Here is a 20,956-nt window from a genome sequence, read left to right as displayed (position 1 = left end):
CCGAAAACGGTAACTAACTAACTATAGGAATAAGAGTTATTCTGGATATAGTATTTGGTCAAGATTTTCTTGCTTTAGTGAAGGAGTATTTGACTGCCCCTCGATAGCATCTATTCTAACTCACTAAAGTATCGTTGCAAATAAATAAAGAAATACGTGTACTTTATTACTTTTTATAAAATTCGATTTAGATGTAATTTACTCATAGAATTTTTTTATGTTTCAGCATGTCAAACTTGATTATATAACTCTTAGCCTCTAAAAAATTCAATGGAGAGGGTTATTTAAATTGGAAGTCAAACATAAACACAATATTAGTAGTTGATGATCTGAGATTTGTTTTAACGGAGGAATGTCCTCCTCTTCCCAATCCTAACACAACCCAAAATGTTCAGGATATCTATGACAGATGAGTCCGGGCTAATGAAAAAGCCAGAGCCTATATTTTGGCAAGCATATCTGATGTGCCTACCAAAAAGCATGAAACCATGGTCACTACAAGAGAGATCATGGAGTTGTTGCAAGGGATGTTTGGACAACCATCCTCATCGACACGACATGATGCTATTAAATACGTTTGTAATTCACGTATGAAGGAGGGGATCTCTATTAGAGAACATGTCATGGACATCATGGTCCATTTCAATATAGCGGAGGCAAACGAGGCTGTCATAGACGAGAAAAACCAAGTGAGTATGATAATGGAATCTCTTTCGAAGAGTTTTCTAACCTTTCGTACAAATTCTATAATGAGTAAGATTGATTACAACTTGACCACTCTTCTTAATGAACTCCAGACTTACCAATCTTTAATGAAAATAAAGAAGGGGAAGCAAATGTTGTTTCCCAAAGAAAATTTCAGAAGGGTGCTTCATCTAGTACAAAACCCTCTGAAAAGAAGTCTAGATCTTCAGAGGATAAGAGTATCCAAATGAAGAAAAAGGGAAAAGGGAATAAACGGTCACCTACCATTAAAAGTAAGACAAAAGTTGGAAAAGGAAAATGTTTTCATTGCAACGTTGACGGACATTGGAAGTATAATTGCCCTAAGTATCTTGCAGAAAAGAAAACTGAGAAGGAAAATCAAGGTAAATTCGATTTACTTATAATAGAAACATGTTTAGTGGAAAGTTCTCACTTAACATGGATACTAGATTTAGGTGCTGCTAATCATATTTGCGCTTTCTTATAAGAAACTAGTTCCTGGAAGTAGCTATCAAAAAATGAAATTAAATGACTTTCAAAGCGGGAATAGGTGAAGTCATTTCAATAGAAGCAATGGGAGATATCAAGTTATTTTTTGGAGATTCTTACATTTTACTTAAAAATGTATATTATGTACCTAAAATGAAAAGGAACTTAATTTTTGTATCTTGTTTGTTGGAACATATGTTTAAAGTCACTTTTGATATAAATGAAGTGTTCATTAGTTCAAATGTGTATAGCTAAACTTGAAAATAACTTGTAGGTGTTAAAACCAACTGAGGCCAAATCCATTTTAAATATAGAGATGTTTAAAATGGTAGAAACTCAAAATAAGAAAAGAAAGATTTCTCCTAATGCCTATCTTTGCCACCGAAGACTTGGCCACATAAATCTCAATAGGATTGAGAGATTGGTTAAAAATGGTAATCTAAATTAGTTAGAAGATAGATCTTTACCTCCATGTGAATCATGTCTTGAGGGAAAAATGACTAAAAGATCTTTTTCAGAAAAAGGTTTTAGAGCCAAAAAATCTCTAGAACTTAAACATCCAGACCTTTGTGGTCCGATGAATGTCAAAGCTCGGGGAGGATCTGAATATAATGTCAGTTTCATTGATGATTATTCTAGATATGGCTATGTTTACCTAATGCATCAAAAGTTTAAGACTCTTGAAAAGTTCAAAGAATGTAAGACTGAGGTTGATAACCTATTGGGTAAAAGGATAAAAACACTTCGATCAGATCGAGGTACTGAATTGCTAGATTTATAATTCTAAAACTATTTAGTAGAACATGGAATTCAATCCCAACTCACAGTACATGGTACACCATAGCAAAATGGTGTAGCAGAAAGGGAAATTTGAACAATTTTAGACATGGTTCGTTCAATGATGAGTTATACCTAGTTACCTCAGTCTTTTTGGGGGTATGTAGTGCAAGCTACTGTACATATACTAAACATAGTTCCCTCAAAAAGTGTTTCAAAAACACTATATGAGCTATGGACAGGACGTAAAGGTAGTTTACATCACTTCAGAAGTTGGGGATGTCAGGCTCATGTATTGGTGCAAAACCTTAAGAAGTTGGAACGACGTTAAAAAATATGCTTATTTATAGGATACCCTAAAGAAACAAAAGGTTGGCTTTTTTATGATCATCAAGAAGATAAGGTATTTGTATTGACAAATGCTACATTCTTAAAAGAGGATCACATAAGAAAACATCAACCTCGCAGTAAACTAGTATTAGATGATATGTCCAGAGAATCTATAGATAAATCAACAAGAGTTGTTGATCAAGCTTGTCCTTCAACAAGAGTCGTTACTCCATCACATCCTGACTGCTATATGGGTTTAACAGAAACTCATGTCTATATACCTTATGATGCCTGATAGGATCCATTAACCTCTAAACAAACAAAGGAAGATGTAGATAGAGATCAATGGATAGAAACCATGTACCTAGAAATGGAGTCCATGTACTTCAATTCTATCTGGGAACTTGTAGATTAATCAGAGAGGTAAAACCTATTGGTTGCAAATGGATCTATAAGAGAAAACGAGACCAAACTGGTAAGGTGAAAACCTATAAAGCTAGGCTCGTGCCAAAAAGTTTTACCCAAAGAGAGGGGGTAGACTATGAGGTAACCTTCTCTCTTATTGCCATTATTAAATCAATTAGAATACTTTTATCCATTGTTGCTTATTGTGATTATGAAATCTGCCACAAGGATGTCAATACAACCTTTTTGAATAGTCATCTTGACGAAAGTGTTAACATGTCTCAACCAGAAGGATTTATTAAGCAGGATCGGGAGCAAATGGTTTGCAACTTAATAGATCCATTTATCAATTGAAACAGGCATCTAGATCCTAGAATATAAAGTTTGACACCGCGACCAAATCTTATGGCTTTGAATAGAATGTTGACAAACCTTGTGTTTACAAAAAGATAGTCAATAAGACTTTAGCTTTCTTGGTCTTTTATGTTTATGATATCCTGTCTCATTCTATTGACGTAAAGAATGGCTAGCATTGTAATTTCAAATGAAATATTTGGGAGATGCACAATATGTTCTTGGAATCAAAATTGTTCGGAATCGCAAGAAGAGAATGCTAGCACTGTCTCAAACATCTTATATTGACAAGATGTTGTCAAGTTATAACATTCAAAATTCCAAAATGGGTATGCTACCTTTTAGACACGAAATTCATTTGTCTAAGGAACAGTGTCCTAAGACACCTTAAAAAGTTGATGAAATAAAAAGAATTCCTTATGCATCAGCAATTGGAAGCTTAATGTACATTTTGTTATGTACACATCCCGACATATGCTTTTCAGTTGGAATTGTCAGCAGGTTGCAGTTTAGCCCTGGACATGACCTTTGGAATGTTGTTAAGATTATCCTCAAATATATTAGGAGAATGAGGGACTATATGCTCGTGTATGGTCCTAAGGATTTGATCCTTACAAGATACACTGATTTAGATTTTCAAATTAATGTAGATTCTAGGAAATCTACTTCAAGATCAATATTCACTCTTTACGAAGGAGCAATAGTATGGAGAAGAATCAAATAGAGTTTTATTGTTGATTCCACAATAGAGGCTGAATATGTAGTTGCATGTGAAGCAGCTAAAGAAGTAGTATGGCTTAGAAAGTTTCTAATGGATTTGGAAGTGGTTCCAAATATGCATATGCCAATCGCCTTATATTGTGATAACAATGGAACGATTGCTAACTGAAAGGAACCAAGGAGCCACAAACGCAAAAAACACATCGAGAAAAAGTACCATCTCATCAGGGAGATCGTACATAGAGAAGACGTGATTGTCACGAAAATAGCCTCTGAAAATAATCTTGCTGATCCATTCATGTTCACGACTAAAGTGTTCGAGAGTCACTTGGTCGGATTGGAACTACGAGTTTTATAAATCTAGGGCAAGTGGGAGAATGTCAAAGGTATATAGATGCCTTAGTTTATTATATTTTCAGGTAAGTAGGAGAATGTCAAGGGTATATAGATGCCCTAGTTTATTATATTTTCTTTTTTCTCAACATTATATATTGTACATATCTGTAACCCACTAGAGTTTTAGTCCAAGTGGGAGATTGTTGGGAATGTCCTAAAACTTGCAATTAGTAATTAGGGAAATATATTCTATTTGTCAATAAAATATTATTGAAGTATTTATTTAATAAAAGTGTTATTGAAATTGAAGTTGCATTATGTTATAAAATCCAATAAACGAATCCATGGTTATAGTATGGATACTATGACTTTATGTAGAGACATAAAAGAGGATCAAGTTATAGTATATGATCAAAAAGGTCTATAAGTATATAGATGAGATTGGGTATCTCATCCTAGGGACACTATGGATGTGGCCTACTTTGTACACTAATACGGACGACGTGATCCCGAAATCCTTCATGTAGAGACATGCGAGTGGAGGCATCCTATGCAAAAGAGTTTTGCATAAGAACAGACCATAAAATAGTTACTTTTATTTATAACTATCGTTTACTGTTAAAATTGACTATTTCAAATTCGATGATCTATGGTAATTCGATCTTAATCCTGAGCTAACTATGAACTTCTGTTTATTTGGGATTACCATTTGATTTGTATGGGAGAGAGTAGTTCAACAACACTGCTAAACAAGCCTCCCATTTTGGGAAAAAGACCGGATAGATAGCTGGGGACATAGCCCTACAAGATGGAATTCACTTCTACTTGTTTTGGGTTAGTAGATAGGTTTTTCCCTTAAGTACTGATTCCTGGTCTTGAACAAAGGGGCTCCGCCCTCTCATGGCCAAGAGGGACATGGTTCATTAGTTGGACTATAAACTAATTGTTCAATAGAGGATCAATGGGTGCTTAAGGGGCAAGATGTATTTACAGGTGTAAAACAGTATTTTTGACCTTACATTAAATACGAACAACCTATGAAGGATTGACTTACTGATCATGGTTAAAGCAAGTGGACAAAATGTTGAGATTGGTATTCTAATTCTCCTGGAGTCTCGTTGTTTTGTAAAGATACTGTTACGTTGGAAAAAGAGAGGAAATAAATATGCGTCTTATGCATTGCGTTGATCTCCATGCGCTGATGGTCATGCATTGGACTAGAAAATATACAATATGCGATTAAGCATGTATGCGATGACCATTCGTTCCTACCACAAGTTTTCTTACTTTCTCGCCAAGTATAACGAGAACACAAGTTTCTCGGGATGATCTGAGGTTGAATCAAGGACTTGTAACTCAATAATGTTTGTGAACTAATGCGTTTGAGGCGAAGAAAAAAAGTAAAAAGACAGAAATTAATGGAATTATACGCTACTCCTACTCCTAACTAAACAAATTGAGTAATCGAAGTTTAACTATGAGAATTGAAAGAGTTGTTAATGCATAATAATTTTCAGTATGTTAGGTTGCCCGAGTAATCCCAGCTCACCACACTAACGCATCACACACCTCTCGGTGGCTAACCGCATGCCTATATCTCTATAATGCATAGTTGCGTCAAGCATAAGATCGTGTTTATCTCTAGGAACAATGCATACTTTGCTTTAGTGTGTTCCACTACTCACCCTCTCAGGTGGTTAGTTGCGGCTAATCAGTTCATAGACAAGCATTGTGACGGCTCATAGACGAGTGTTGCTACCGCCTCACACCAAGCGAAGTAGACTAACTCACTATACTCCCACAACACACACCTCTCAATGGGTTCCTACATTCATCCTATCTCTAGGCTGCACGATTGAGTATGCGACTACCTTTGATAACTAAACGATGAATGTAAACAATGACAAAGGAGAAGAAGATGGAGTTGAAGGAACTAAGAGATGCATTGATTACAAAAAGTATTAATGTCTTAAACCAAAATGTAATACAATACAGAGATAAAAGGAGAGGTGGAAGGCTAGATGAAAATAATATCTTGCTTTTCATCCGAAATGCGTCAAGGCAGCTGGTGGTGGCATGGATTGATGGTGGAGAAGTCTCTCTCAAGCTCTATCTCCGACGTAACTCCGATCATCACTCAGAAGTGGCTGTGGAGGTGGAGAATCCTCAAAGAGTGTCTGCTCATGCTCTCATCTGTGATCACAAGGATCCACCTTAAGGCAGAAGCTTGGATGCCTTGAATTTGGGCTCTAAGGCTCTATTTATAAAGCTCAAACACCGACAACATTGGTGGTCCCGCTCTGAATCACTGTCATTTCAGATGCGGTAGGTGAAATGTCAACATCATCTTATCCTTTTTTATACTCCCAAGGTATGCGTTCATGCTTGTTTCTCCTGAAGTACCAACGCATTCCACCCATCTTGCAATCAACCTTCTATCACGGCTATTACTCTGTAGCTGCGGTATTCTATGCGACGAACCAATCTTCATGAAGGTCAATGCATGCGATCAACTTGCGATGTCTGGCATCAGTGCATGCGATCGATTCCTGCGATAGCTACAAAAATAGACATTTTGACATAACGCATGATATACGGTTAGCAAGGATGGTTAGTGCTGATCAACGCAAGTTCACTTTTCACATAAATTCTTAGTATTATCAACGCATATTTCTTCTTAGCCCTCATAATTCTAAGTAAAAAGGTTATAATAAGCTTGCATTTCTACCAGCTATCAGTATATATCAATTTATTGGGGGTTTCTTATGGATTAATGGTTATTTTAAATATACCTTAGAAAATTTGAATGGATTCATGATTATTTTAAATATACCTTAGAATATTTTGTAGTTAATATAAAATATTGTAACGAATACATGAAATATACTACAGTTTATAAATTAGAGATCTTCAATGTTTGACATAAATCATAATATAAATTAATATATGAAAATATACTACAGTATATAAATCTTCATAAAATTCAGTTACACCACAGTATTATATTTCATAATACAATAAGTCTAAATAAAAAATATTCTTTATATCAAATAAACGAATACATATACCTTATTATATATCAAATTTTCTACAAAAGCTAAAAAAATATACATATATATCACAGTATATAAAAAAAAGGAAAAAATAAAGTTCATCTTCATATGGGGGTTTATAATACATGACTCCATCTTCATCTCTTCTAGTTCTTTAGCCATGGACGCCATGGATCTCTCTCCCTATCGTCGTCGACCGGATTTGCTTGCCTCGCCATGCTGTCAACCAAATCTACTCAACCGTGACTGTCGATTCACCCCCACGTCATCCACGCCATTGATTTGTCCTAAGTCATTCGTGTCACCTCATGCAGAGCCATCAATTCACCCCATGCCATCCTCTACCGCCTACAACTTACATAGCTGGAAGGAGAAAAGAGAGTGAAGAGGAAGAAATGAGTGTGAATTATGAGGGAGAGAATATATGAAGTATATTATTGGGAAGAAGAAACATATGCATGGAAAAAGAGAGTATGCATGGGAGAAAGAATATGCATGGAGGAGAGAGAAATACATAAATAAATAAATAAAACAAATATAAATATATATATATATATATATATATATATAATATATAATATAATGTAAATGAAGGGCTAAATCGTAAATAGCCACTGATATTAATGAAAATATGGAGACCAATAGGTCTTCTTTGTAAAAACTAAATGTTTAAAACATTAACGTAATATGTGTCTATTCTTAAGAATTTTTATATAAATCCCTTAAGTAAATTATTGATTTTTATTTAACTTTCACAATAAATATATATATATAATATATATATATTTGAAAACTATTTATAGAGTATGCAACTCTCTCATCCTTCGAATTTTCAAATGTGAGACAAGAATAGGGTAAAATCTTTAATGTTTTCACTTTACAAGTTCTCACCTACCCTTTACCTTCCAACCTACACTACACACATTTAATCTCCTTTACTTTTTTAATCATCAATGCATGTTAGATGAACATTAGCATGTCGAGATGAAAACTAATGGTTGTTGAATTTAATTATGAATTTTAAAAATTATTACTAGTTATTAATTAGGTTAACTTGATGGCCGATTCAAATATGATTCAAATGGGTTGGGTCAGCTGAATTTAAAAAACAAAAGATTGAGCTTAGACCGGGCTTGGATCGAACTTGGATAGGGGGCTTGAATTGACCTTTGCGTTTTGAGCCCGATTATGAAACTGATTATACAACATTAACATTTCTCTATATTTACACATCAAACTTGGAAGTTGATGATGATTCCACCATTTTACAAGACTTTTGAGCTGGTTGCATGAGATTTTTGTAAGCAAATTGAGAAATGCCTCTTTTTTTCCTTCTTTTTTGGAAAAATATGACGTTTGAGATGGGTTCAATGTAAACATTAAATATATGCCAAGTTATTATGATGATGAAAAATTTTGACAACCTTTTCAAAAAGTATGGTACGTATAAATTCAAAAATAAAGAAATATTTTAGCCATTTTTCATTTTGGCTTTTTCCGTTTTCTTTTTTTCTTTTCTTTAGCTATTCGTCATATTTTCCCTTTATATATCGTTCTATACGTTTGAAACTATCCCTAAATGTCAACAATATAGAAGAAAAACTGAGAGTCCACCAAATTCAATATATCAACTTAGTCCATTAGGCGACATGTTATCCAAATATTCACGTGTCATCTGACAGTCGATTCATTGGATAAATCATATTGGTATTAAACTTCACATTATAAAAGGGTAAAAATTCAACAAACAATTTCGACAAATAACTATCATCTCTTTTCTTGGGCAAAAAAAAATTAAAGGAAATGAGCACTACAAGAAAAAAAAGGCTCTCCCAACCTAAAACAATCATCAGAAGATACATCGTCGGGAGAGAGGTCTTCGTCCGACTACGTAAGTGTAGCATCGGGAGTTAGCAATAACTCTCGATGCCATATATAAGTTGTCAGGAGATATGTCCAAACTCTCAACGGGTTGACAATATGCATCGGGAGTTTGGGACGAAGAAGCAAGCATGACCAAACTCCTGAAGAATTCAATAATTTGTTGGAAGTTTGGTAGGAACTCACGACGAATCTTCCAATGGCTCACGATAGCTACTGGGAGACAGGTTTCAAAACCCCAAATTGAATAAGGCATATCAGATTTTCCTTTTCAACCCTAGGGTAAGCCAACTAGATGAGAGAGAGAGAGCAGTGTCGCCATTCGTCCGCATCTTCCTGTTGGTTTATGTCCTAAAAACTCGCAGTTTGTAAATAATAAACATTTTCTATAATCAATATACTTGTTATTGATCTCATAAATTGTATGAAAGTCTAAATCTAATAAACTAACCCATGACTATTGTATGAGTACTTGAACTTTATGTGGAGACATAAGAGTGGATCGGGTTTGAGTAAATAGTCAAAATGATCTATGGTACATTAATGAGGCTGGGTACCTTATTCTGGTAACACCATTGGATGCGACCTACTCTGTAGTTGTTACAAAGAGTTGTAAAGTGCTACATACGATGTAATCCTAATTCGTACATGTTATGACATGAGGAGTGGGGCGTCCTATGCAATGAGTTTGCATAAGATCAGGACCAAGAAATAAGTCACTCTTACTTTATAACGCTGTTTTACTATTTAAGACTAACTATTTCACCTAGATGACCTAGGTAACTCCGAATCTTAATCCTGACTAACTATGAACTCCTGTTATCGGATTACCCTTAGATTTGCATAGTTGAGGGTTGGCTCAACAGCGCTGGCTCAATAAGACTCCTATTTCAGGGGTAAGAATAGATAGATAGTTGGGGACATAGGGTGCAAGACGGAGTTCACGTCTACCCGATTAAGGGATAAGAGAAAGGTTGTTCTCTCAAGTACTAAATCCAGATCTTGAACAAGGGGCCCACCCTCTCACTGGGCTGCGAGAGATTGGTTTGGTGATTGGATCACAAACTAGTTGTTCATTAGAGAATCAGTAAGGACTTGAGGAATAAGACGTAATCTCGGGGGTAAAATAGATATTTGACCCAGCCGTTATTACGAACAACTTGTGAAGGGTTGACTTGCTGATTATGGTTAAATCATGTGGACATAAGATATCTACAGTGAGGGAGTGCAACTATGGGCTTTAGTGGAATGACCCATTAATTAACGAATGGAGATTAATTTGTCTATTGAGTTTAGCCAATTAATCTCGGATCGTTGGAGCCCATGATATGTAGGTCTGCGAGGTCCTCTTAGTAGCTCGTAATGGACTAGCTCTAGAATAGTGTGATAAGTTAATTTGAAACGTTCAAATTAGAATTAAGAGAATTAGTAATTATATGAGATATAATTATGTTTAATTTTAGAATTAAACCGTATAGGAAAATTTATAGATTTAAATATGATTTAAATATATAAAGATGAATATGTGTTAAAATTAATTTAATATTTGATATTAAATTAATTAAATTTTATTTAATAATTAATTTATGAAATTAATTAAATTTTCATGTTTAAAATAAAAATAAATTTCATAAAATTTAATTTTGATTTTTAGATAAAATTGGAAAAATTGGAAAACAAAAACACAAAATGGAAAAATGGTCCATTATCCATCACCTAAGTAGCTCACACATGAAGCAACATCTTGGCCTTGTCTTCTCCTAGCATGAGCTGCAACTCATGCAACTCTTCTCTTTACATGTTGATTTGTAATATAATAAAGAGATTGTAGTGAAAATCAGACATGCAATCTATAGAGTTTTTGAGAGAAAAACTGGTTTGAAGAAAGGTTCTTCAACAAGGTTGCAACATTGAGCTTTTCTCCTTCATCCCTTGATTCAAGCTTGTTTTGAGTCCCACAACTCAATCTAGAGCACCAAAAGAATAGTGGGAAAGATCTTAAGGTGGTCTACAACAAGATACGGAGAAAATAGCAACTGAAGATGGAGCTTTGATAAAGTTCTACAAGAGGTATGTCTTGAAACTCATTTTTCCTACAAAAGCATGTTTTATATTTTGCCAAAATTAGTGAATTTGAATGCTTAGATGATCCTTGTGCTTCCAGTGCTGTTGATATAATCCTACACTGCCATCTTTCTTCTGTTCGTCGTCTTCCACCAGTAAGTCGATCGTTCATCTATTGTTAAGTCATCCGTTCGTCCGTCATCCATTCTTCTTCAATCGTTCCTCGCTGGCCACTGTCATTCCATTGTTCGTCCGTCCACTGTCGTTCCATCGTTCCTCCACGCCGTTTGCTCCCTTGCCACCACTATCGTTCAGTGGACTGTAGGTAATGTCTTCTTGCTGTTTTTTTTTTCAATAGATAAATATTGTGGCTAATATCCATAGATCTAGCGTTCTTTTTCAAATGTATGAATGAACAGATATGTAAATCTAGAGTTTTTTTTTTCATTGTTTTGGGGTCTATATAATTTTTGTGTATTTTGGAGTTTATTGTTGTAGATTAGCCTAATGTTTGATTCGGTTGGAGGGATTTTCTTTTTTTCGTTTTTTTTTTTTTTTTTGTATTTGGATTGATCTTGGGGTTAAGTAAACTAGTATAAATAAAAAAAATTAAACTAATCAATTTTATTTAATTCTCAATCGAATTTGTTTTTTTCCCACTAATCGTCTACCATCCATTATCCTTTCAAACCACATATTTCTAAAAATCCATGTTTACTCTATGTTTTTTTTTCTTTGCATCTTTTTAAATAATCCAATCCTTGGTTATGAGCTCATCCAATCCTTGGTTCTAAAATCTATTTTATTTAATTCCCAAGGACAATACCTTTATTTTATCTAATAGATATTAATACTCACTTTTGCTATGTTATTGTCCTATATCTTTGTTGATAAGGTGTTTGTGACATCTTTTGGGATTTGTTTCAATATTAAAAATGAGTTTTGTTTAGTTTGCTTGTCGAAATTTATTTGGCATTAAGAAATGGCATTTTCGGTTTAGATTGATATATATGTAACTTTTTATTATTTTTTTTAAGACATAGGTTTGTTCAAAGAAATTAAGGCTTGGCTACACTGTTAATAAAAAAAATGATTGAAGACATGATTATGATCACAGAAGAGAAGGGCCATCGAATTCAGTATGATTACTTACATTTTGGTAGTAAAGTAGTTATGTCATACTAGTAGTTTTATGATAATGAATTGTTGGCTATTCTGCAGTTATGGTAGCTAAAGAACTAGATTTTGATGTATTTTTTGTTGTTATTGTGTGTTTATAGATGTTTATGAGAATGTTGTGGGGGATGGGTTATGATTGGTTGTACTTGTTTTGCAGTTCAATTTGGAGTTTTTTGTATGTGTGCGGATGTTTATGAAATTTGAATCTTGTGGGAAGTGGGTTCAGATTTATTATACTTGTTTTGGAGTTCAACTTGGAGCTTTCTATGTGTTTGTGGATGTTTATAAAATGTGTGTGGGATGTGTGGGTGGGGTTGAGATTACTTATACTTGTTTTAGAGTTCAACTTGGATATTTTTGTATGTTTGCAGATGTTTATGAAATTTGAATGTTGTGGGGGGTGAGTTGAGATTAATTATACTTGTTTTGGAGTTCAACTTTGAGTTTTTTTTGTGTGTTTATGGATGTTTATGAAATTTGAATGTTCGGGGGGAGGGGGGATGGATTATGATTAATTATACTTACTTTGGAGTTTAACTTGGAGTTTTTTGTGTTTTTTTTTTTGTGTTTGTGGATTTTTATGAAATTTGAATGTTGTGGAGCGTGAGTTGAGATTGGTTATACTTGTTTTAGAGTTCAACTTCGAGTTTTTTGTGTATTTGTAGATGTTTATGAAATTTGAATGTTGTGTAGGTTGTGTGGGGTGGGTTGAGATTACTCATATTTGTTTTGAAGTTCAATTTGAAGTTTTTTGTTTGTTTATGGAAGTTCGTGAATTTTGAATGTTGTGTGGGATGTGTAGGATAAGTTTGGGATGGGTTGTGTGGAAGTTTATGAATTTTGAATGTTGCTTGGGATGAGTTAAGGGAAGTTATTCTTTTGAAGTTTAAATTGCGATCCTTCTGTGTTTGTGGAGGTTTCAGGTTGACAACATATAGTGTTGGAAGTGTGTTGATTTTCTTTTTTTTCTTATAAGATTGTTATTCATTTCTTTATTTTGTAGGATTTGTAGGATTCACCTTATGGCTTTTATTTTCTTGTAGGATGCTGCGTGGAGATAAGGTTGGAAATGTTGTTGGAGATGCTGTGTTTGAGATCATATGTTGGAGATGCTCTGTTGGAGACATTTTCATGTTCTTTCTTTTATGTGTTTGTAAAGACATATTTCTTTTGTTTGTTTATTTCTTCTATGTATTTTGCCAACTTTTGTCTATTTTTATAAAGAATACTATGAACTTTGTTTGTTTTATTTCTTATGTGAATATTTTTTACTTGTTTAATATTGTTATATGGATTATTCATATCAAATTAAAAAGAATTAGGAATTAAAAATTAAAAATAAATGACTATCTCTTGACGAAAAACGTCAGGAGTTTATATATCTCCCGACATCGTATAACATGAATCGGGAGTACCAAATTCCCGACATCGTATAACAGGCGTCAGGAGGTGTTTCCAACTCTCAACGCGATATAACAGGCGTCAGGAGTTTTTTCAAACTCCCCACTGTATATGTTTGCGCGTCGGGAGTTGTACTCTTGACGGATATCTCTCGACCAAACTCTCGACTAGTTTTTTAGCATTTCTCGACAATTTGGAGCATTGGGAAAATGGTCATTTCTTGTAGTGGAGGATTCACTAGGTGTACTTAGATATTTCAATTAGGTTGACACATTTTTAACACCTCCATCATATCGCATGCCCAACAGATGATTCATTCACAAAAAAGAAGCCGACAGCATAGAATATTATGTAGAGAGAGTTAGAGGAAATCTCTCCAATTTATAGAGCGATTGTGGAGATATTATAGTTTTACAAAAAAGATTAGATTAGACCTTCCAATTAATGTAGGAACTAGAATCATAGTATTTAATTTCTGTCGAATGTCAATATTTTCATCGATATTTTCATATTTCATAAGTTTGATATCAACATGAGGATGAACCAATATTTTTTAAGTTGTTAAAAATTTTAGATCATAATAATTAAGCAATGAATATCACGAATGTGATATAATATAAATAATAGATATATTAACTTGTTTAAAAATATAAAATGTTTATTTACTAATTTAATTTTTTTTAATTTTTTGTTTTTTATAATTTTTTTCAAAATATCCATCAAAATTTATAATTTTATTAAAATTTTTATTAAAATTTTCGTAAAAGTAAGTTCTCGATATTATTAATGGATTTGGATATTTTAAACATCGACTACAGTACCTTTCAAAAGGGTGAAGGGTGAAGGACATATAACTACCGATCTCTATTTTTACTTTATGAACACACTCTCAAATTTTCTATTCTCTTTTATGTGAATAATTGTCGATATTTTTGTTTAATGAAAGTGATATTTAAATTTTTTTTTGAAAAAATGAAGTAATAATTAAACTCACATCTAATCATTAAAAGATCATATTTGTACCGAAATTTCCATTCGAATTGACATTTGGATCAATATTTCATATATATATTATATATCTTGAAATGTTATTGGAATTTTTCTTAAAAGAAATGTTGTTGGTAACAATGATATATGAACAATAATTTTGCAAAAATTGTGTATAGATGAGTTATTGTGATTAATAAAGAACACTTCTACTGTTTTATTTTTAATATTTTTAATTAGTCTTAAGTTATACATAAAAAAGGTAAAAATTAAAAGAGGTTTTATTAATAAATTAAAAATAATTACAGTTATTTGAGAAACATATAATAAAATTCATTAACTATATATTAATTACCTAGATCTAAAATTTAGTGTAAATATTTAGTGTTTCTTTCTCTCAAATCACAATACAACACATCAACCAATATTCAATATATCTTTCTCTCGTACTCTCTCTCAATAACTCTTTTAAGAGCAATTAGCCAAAAGATTGGTGTTTCAGTTGTGGAGCTTTGCGCTCAACTTTTCAGTTTAAAGTAGTTTGAGTTACACAACGTTTTAGTTGCGTTGTTTTATCATAAAAGGGACAGACCACAAAATATCTGTTGCATTGATCGTTGATATGAAGAAATTCAATACACATCACAGAGGGCTGGAATCAGAGAGCGAGATATCCGCGCCTTTACGTGTATTGTTTCTTAATATTTACTTCATTTTTCTCTGTTATTTATAATTCTTCATTATTAAAAAAAAAAAGAAAGTTTGTTTCTTAATATTTACTTCATTTTTCTCTGTTATTTATAATTCTTCATTATTAAAAAAAAAAAAAAGAAAGTTTGTTTCTTAATATTTACTTCATTTTTCTCTGTTATTTATAATTCTTCATTATTAAAAAAAAAAAAGAAAGAAAACTTTCCTAATATTGTATATAAACTTTTCCAATATGTTTGTTACCATTGACATTATCCTATCCACGTTTAGACACAAGTATTATATATGATTTTGAATAAGATGATTAAAAATGATAAAGCATAGTCTAATAAAGTTACACAATCAAAGTTTCATATATTAAATAAAAACCATTTCTATCAACTTTCATGATTGTTGTCAAAATTTTCGAGATTTTCATGAAAATCGACATATATTTCTAATTATAAAATGGTGAAATCTAACCTTTAGAATTTTTAATGGCTACACCTAATTCCATGCTCCTTCTTACATCTAAAACGAACCAATCTTTCTAAAAAGAATTTGTTAAATGATTGTGTCATTGAAGGTTATCTGAACTACATAAAAAATAGATGCAAACGGCACCAATTTTTTCCTTTTTTTTTTTTTTCGTCACACTCAAAATTTGTCTTTTCATAACTATTTTTTCTGGTACTATTAGAAGTATCATCTCCCTTTGTTAATATTTCTTACAAAAGTTTAGCGATTAAATCATTATAAAATTAAAAGTTTAGGAACTAAATCATTACAAACTAAAGTTCAGGAGCTAAATTGTTTAACGAAAGTTTAGGGACTAAAATTGATTTTTTAAAAAAGGAAACATTACCTCAAATTTCTCAGCATCACCACAGGATTTGATCAAATTGCTGCTCGTGAAGATCATTACTATGATCAACTAATTGTTGAACACCATCATTATTATCACCATTGTTGGAAGAATGAGCATTCTGATTCTGAAGATCAAGCCAATTGTTTTGGATTACCTTTCCCGCAACACTTTCTAATTCAACAACCAATTCCCTATGTTTTTCTTCTCGAATAACTGCAGAATAGGCTTTCTCCATCGTTGGAAATGGAGTGCTAAGAAGAATTTGATTGCAAATTTTGGAATAGGAATCGTTTAATCCCACAAGAAATTGCATAACTTTTTCTCTCTCCATATACTCACTTAGCTTCTCAGTTGCACCACCACAAGAACATTGAAGCAAGTCGGTTTTAAAGGTTGCAAGTTCATCCCATAATGCCTCGAGCTTTGTGAAGTAAGATGTAATGGATGAGTTTTCTTGACGATGAAATGCAATTTCCTTGTAAATTTGAAACATTCTCGAATCATTGCTTTGAGAAGAACTTGCTTCCTTTGTGTCTGACCCCATTGATTCATAAATTGAGTTTGGATGAAGGACCATGCCTGCAAGATCTTTACCTACACAGAATTCTTTTAGCATGAAAAAAAACATATATAATTGGTCTTGCATTCAAAAGAAAATTGATGTCTTCTTACTAATTTGTTTACTTAAATTTTCAAAATTTTAAAACAATAAAATAAAATGTTAGACTAAGTAAAAATTATCCCTTCTAAGCAAGAAACTTTTTAACTTTTCTTAAATGTAATTTTTTATCGAGACATGATGAGGACGCTAAAGATATGTTAACCTAGTTGAATTATCCGATCTATGTACTGTTGGACCTTAAAACTTTTCTAAAAACAAAAATGTAACTTCTTCCGAAATTCGTACTAACAATCACTTACCAGATATTATGCTAATTTACAAGCCCACAAATTAAAGGCAGTAAAAATAATAATTAAAAAATAAATTAAAGACTAAATTTGAAAAAAATATATATTTATATTCTTTTAAAAGTTGTCTTAAATCACTTATTGACTCAAAAGTTTAAGGTCATGGGTAAAGCCAAATTTTATTATATATCATCTAACACTCTCCCTCACTTTGTGGGTTTGAAATACAGAAAACGATCAACAAGTAAAAATGGATATTAACATGGAGGAAACAGTAATGCAGGGGTTTGAGCATAGGACATTCTTAATAAACCTGCTTTAATACCATCTTAAATCATAGATTAACTCAGAAGCTTAAGTTAATTGGTGAAGGCAAAGTTCATTATATATCATTTCATAAATGAAAATGGAGGTTTGGAACAACAATCATGACATTGTTCAAATCCTAATTTTCATATCAAACCTAACACACTATTTTAGGTCTCAATTTTCATCCAACCTTATATAATTTCAAAGGTAGCTTGGAGATTTAATTATAGACCATGAACAAATGGGACACATTAACATGGAAAAAAAGGAGAGCATTGAAAGAAATTCAAACCAAGCATTTGCAAGATTTTCAAGCTTAAAAATGGAGAATCATCTTCACAGAAGAGAAAAAAAAAATCAGTCAAATCATTAAAAAAAAAAAAAAAAAAAAAACCTCACCGTCAATAGAAAGACGTTGTAACTGATCACTAACATGAAGATCGTGAAGAGTAGCATAATGTCCAGCCGAATAACGGTGATTACTGCCCAAATCGTTGGGAGACCCATTTCGAGAATGAAAATATTTATTCTTGCCAGCAGACGAAAGCTCAGATCTTGAACCAGAACAACTCGCTATCCGGTTTTTTACATTGCGCTTTGAATTAGGCGTCGGTCGCGTCTGGTGAGTTACTGGTTTGGGTGTGCGAGGGGAAGATGGTTTAGAGATGATTTTAGTGGTGGAATTTTTGTCTAATTTCTTTTGGCCATTAGGATTTGAGGTAGCTGTTTTTGGCCTTGAGGACACGAGCTTTGAAGTGGATTTTGATGGGTTGATTCGTGAAGTATTATTATTTGAAGATCTACCATTACCGTTGTTGTTTTTGGTTGGACGTATAGTAGTGGGTTTGGTTTCTTCTCTAAGATTTTTGCTGAGCTCGTTGGGTTTGGAGGCTGCATTATTGGAGTTGTTACGGCTTGAAGAAAATTTGGTTCTTGGGGGACTGAGAATGCCTCTTACCACCATTTTTTCTTAGCTGAGAGCTTTGCTTTCTGTAAAAACCAAACCGAGTAAAGACTTTAAGCTATATCTCAATTCATGGCCTTTTCAGATGAGAAAGGGGGTTTCGGGTCAAGTCAACATAGGGTTTCCATTGAAGTTATTATTATTATTATAATAATAATATTAGCTCACCAAACCGAATGAACCACTTGAGGAAAGCCTGAGACGCGTAATGGAATCTGACATTCCATGTCATTTAGTTTATCGGAAAAAAGAAAAAATAGCTAGCATTCTTTCTAGGGATAGAAAGGCCCGAGACACATTTCCCATCCCGGTCTCCATGGAGATTTTTAATCTCTATCTTCGTCTCATTATCTATTTCGGTGGTTGGAATCGGTATTGGAAATCTCCATTCGGAGATTTAGGTCACTAGAGGAAAATTCCACTTTTTATTTTATTATTTTATTATTTAAAAATAACTAAATTTAATATTCACATTGAAATGGTAAATTTTATGTAAGAAATTAATATCATTGTTACACATATTTGGTTAAATTAACAATTATAATTATTTTAATACTTTTTATTATGAATCTAATAAAAATTAAATTTATTATATTAGAAAATTGAAATTAGAAAAAAAAATATAACTGAAATAATAGCTGTTGTTTTAATAGTTTATATATATACATATATATGAAGGAATTCTTATCAAAGAGTACCTCTGAGCTAAAGCGAGACCGTTTCAAACTTATTTTGAAAGAATTAACGCATTCACAATCAAACAGAATCGATATGCATTTCTAACAACAAATTATCGGCATGCTTTGAAACTTAAACAACAAGAGAACAAGAAATGTACCAGATGAAGAACTCTTTTTCGCCGTAGAACTCGTTCTTGTACAAAGATTGCTCCTCTCACTCTCGCTGAGAACATCCAAGCAATCGTCCACCAAAACCCGATCATCTACCCGCGAACGGCCTCCACACGAACACAGCAATAGGGAGGACACCATCACTTAAAACCCTCGGTATTCTCAGTGTGAGAGTCAAGGAGGTGTGGGCTCAGATGCATTTGGTAGAGGGAATGAGGAAAAGAAGATCGTATACCACGACCAAGCAAGTGGGAGAAGGAAGGTATCTATCGTATAGATGATGCTTGATCGTTTCGGAAGAGGTACACGATCATTTAGTAAAAAGGCAGCGATCATATAGACGATCGTTTAGTAGACGCTCGAGCTCGCGATCATTTAGGAAAAAGCTAGACGATCGTTTAGCAAATCCTATACGATCGTGTAGTAAAGTGTGCGCGTGTATACGATCGTATAGAAACGTTGAGCTATTGTGTAGGCTCTCAGTTTACTATGCAATAGACGGTATACACTAAGCGTTAGCAAATTTCTAATCTCTCTGCCAAATGAAAACGATTTTCATTTTATCCTTCAGTTAGAAAACTAAAAGAAACCTCCCACTATCACATGGTTACGAAGAAATCGCAGGCACAATTATCCTATAATTGTCCAAAATAAAGAATAAATATAATCATATTATATTCCTTAACCTATGGTTTAATATCACATCAAATGCAACATATGAATCATACTATTTTCTTCTCCACTAGATATAAATCATATTTATATCAATTTCATTCAAATAATGTATCTCATACATAATGTCAATCATATCGTATATAATTAACTAGTTCAATCATATCATATACGATCAAACTCCCTCTTGTCAATTTGAACATTTCAAACTGACCCAAAAACGGATTCTCAACTTGAATCCATTGAGTTGCCAAGGGGACCTTATAGACCTATGGCTTGAAGCTCCAATAGTACGTGAATAGCTGACTAAACTCTTTAGCCACGAGATCCACCATCCGTTAACTACCAGGCATTCCACTAAAGACCGACAACTGCATTCTTCTCACTACAGATATATTTCTGTGTCCATCGGATATAACCAATCAACAGTACGATAACCCTTCACAGATGCTCGTAAGTACAGTTGGGCCAATTTTCCGTTTTGCCCCTATAGTTACATCTAAGTTCTTGAGTACCACTGATCCCTCTAATGAATAATACAACATAGTCCTACTATGTGTGGACACCTTTCAGACCATGAGAAGGTGTGTTGCGCCATATCGTTCAAACCTCGGAATCAGACCTTAAGGGAACAATCTATGTACTTACCCCTACTTCAGGGAAGTACTAGAAGAAATTCAGGCTTTAATGTCGCTTTTAAATTGACATTAAAGGGCTTTAACTTTAATGTCCGTTGGCAACCGACATTAAATATAGTATTATTAAAGCCCTTTAATGTCAGTTTTAAACCGACATTAAAGGACTTCAATAACACCAATAACATAGCCTTCAATGTCGGTTGCAACTGACATTAAAGGTCTTTAGTGATTAAAGCTTGTCGGATGCAACTGACATTAAAGCCTTTTTTTTTTTTGGATTCTTAACCGACATTGAAGCCCGAATTTGTCCGTTTTATCAATTATTGTCCGTTTTTTAAAGTTCCCTTGCCAAATCCATTTTTTCGGTAAAAAAG

At 33.2% G+C, this 20,956-nt stretch overlaps 1 protein-coding gene across 3 annotated transcripts; it reads right to left on the bottom strand.

Moving 5' to 3' along the window:
• Positions 1-15,952: 15,952 nt before the first annotated feature.
• Positions 15,953-18,488, bottom strand: LOC120083552 (hybrid signal transduction histidine kinase L-like). Of its 3 annotated transcripts, none has more exons than XM_039039357.1 (2): positions 17,857-18,488; positions 15,953-16,845 (listed from the first exon to the last, which is right to left on the bottom strand). In XM_039039357.1, exons 1-2 carry the CDS (start codon positions 18,419-18,421, stop codon positions 16,253-16,255), a joined length of 1,158 nt encoding a protein of 385 aa, XP_038895285.1. In that variant the 5' UTR covers positions 18,422-18,488; the 3' UTR covers positions 15,953-16,252. The 3 variants fall into 3 exon arrangements, with proteins under 3 accessions (XP_038895285.1, XP_038895287.1, XP_038895286.1); XM_039039359.1 differs by having other exon boundaries at positions 15,953-16,827; XM_039039358.1 differs by having other exon boundaries at positions 15,957-16,833.
• Between the last annotated feature and the right edge of the window lie 2,468 nt (positions 18,489-20,956).

Source organism: Benincasa hispida, chromosome 8 (genome assembly GCF_009727055.1).
Source record: "Benincasa hispida cultivar B227 chromosome 8, ASM972705v1, whole genome shotgun sequence".
Classification (NCBI taxonomy): domain Eukaryota; kingdom Viridiplantae; phylum Streptophyta; class Magnoliopsida; order Cucurbitales; family Cucurbitaceae; genus Benincasa; species Benincasa hispida.
The sequence above is the reverse complement of the archived record's forward strand: the minus strand, read 5'-3'. Positions and strand labels throughout refer to the sequence as shown.

Excerpts from the sequence above, each read along its gene's own strand:
- LOC120083552 (XM_039039357.1), bottom strand. The coding sequence starts at position 18,421 with ATGGTGGTAAGAGGCATTCTCAGTCCCCCAAGAACCAAATTTTCTTCA. Across the intron at positions 16,846-17,856 it reads ACAACGTCTTTCTATTGACG|AATTCTGTGTAGGTAAAGAT; the intron begins GTGAGGTTTTTT and ends TCATGCTAAAAG.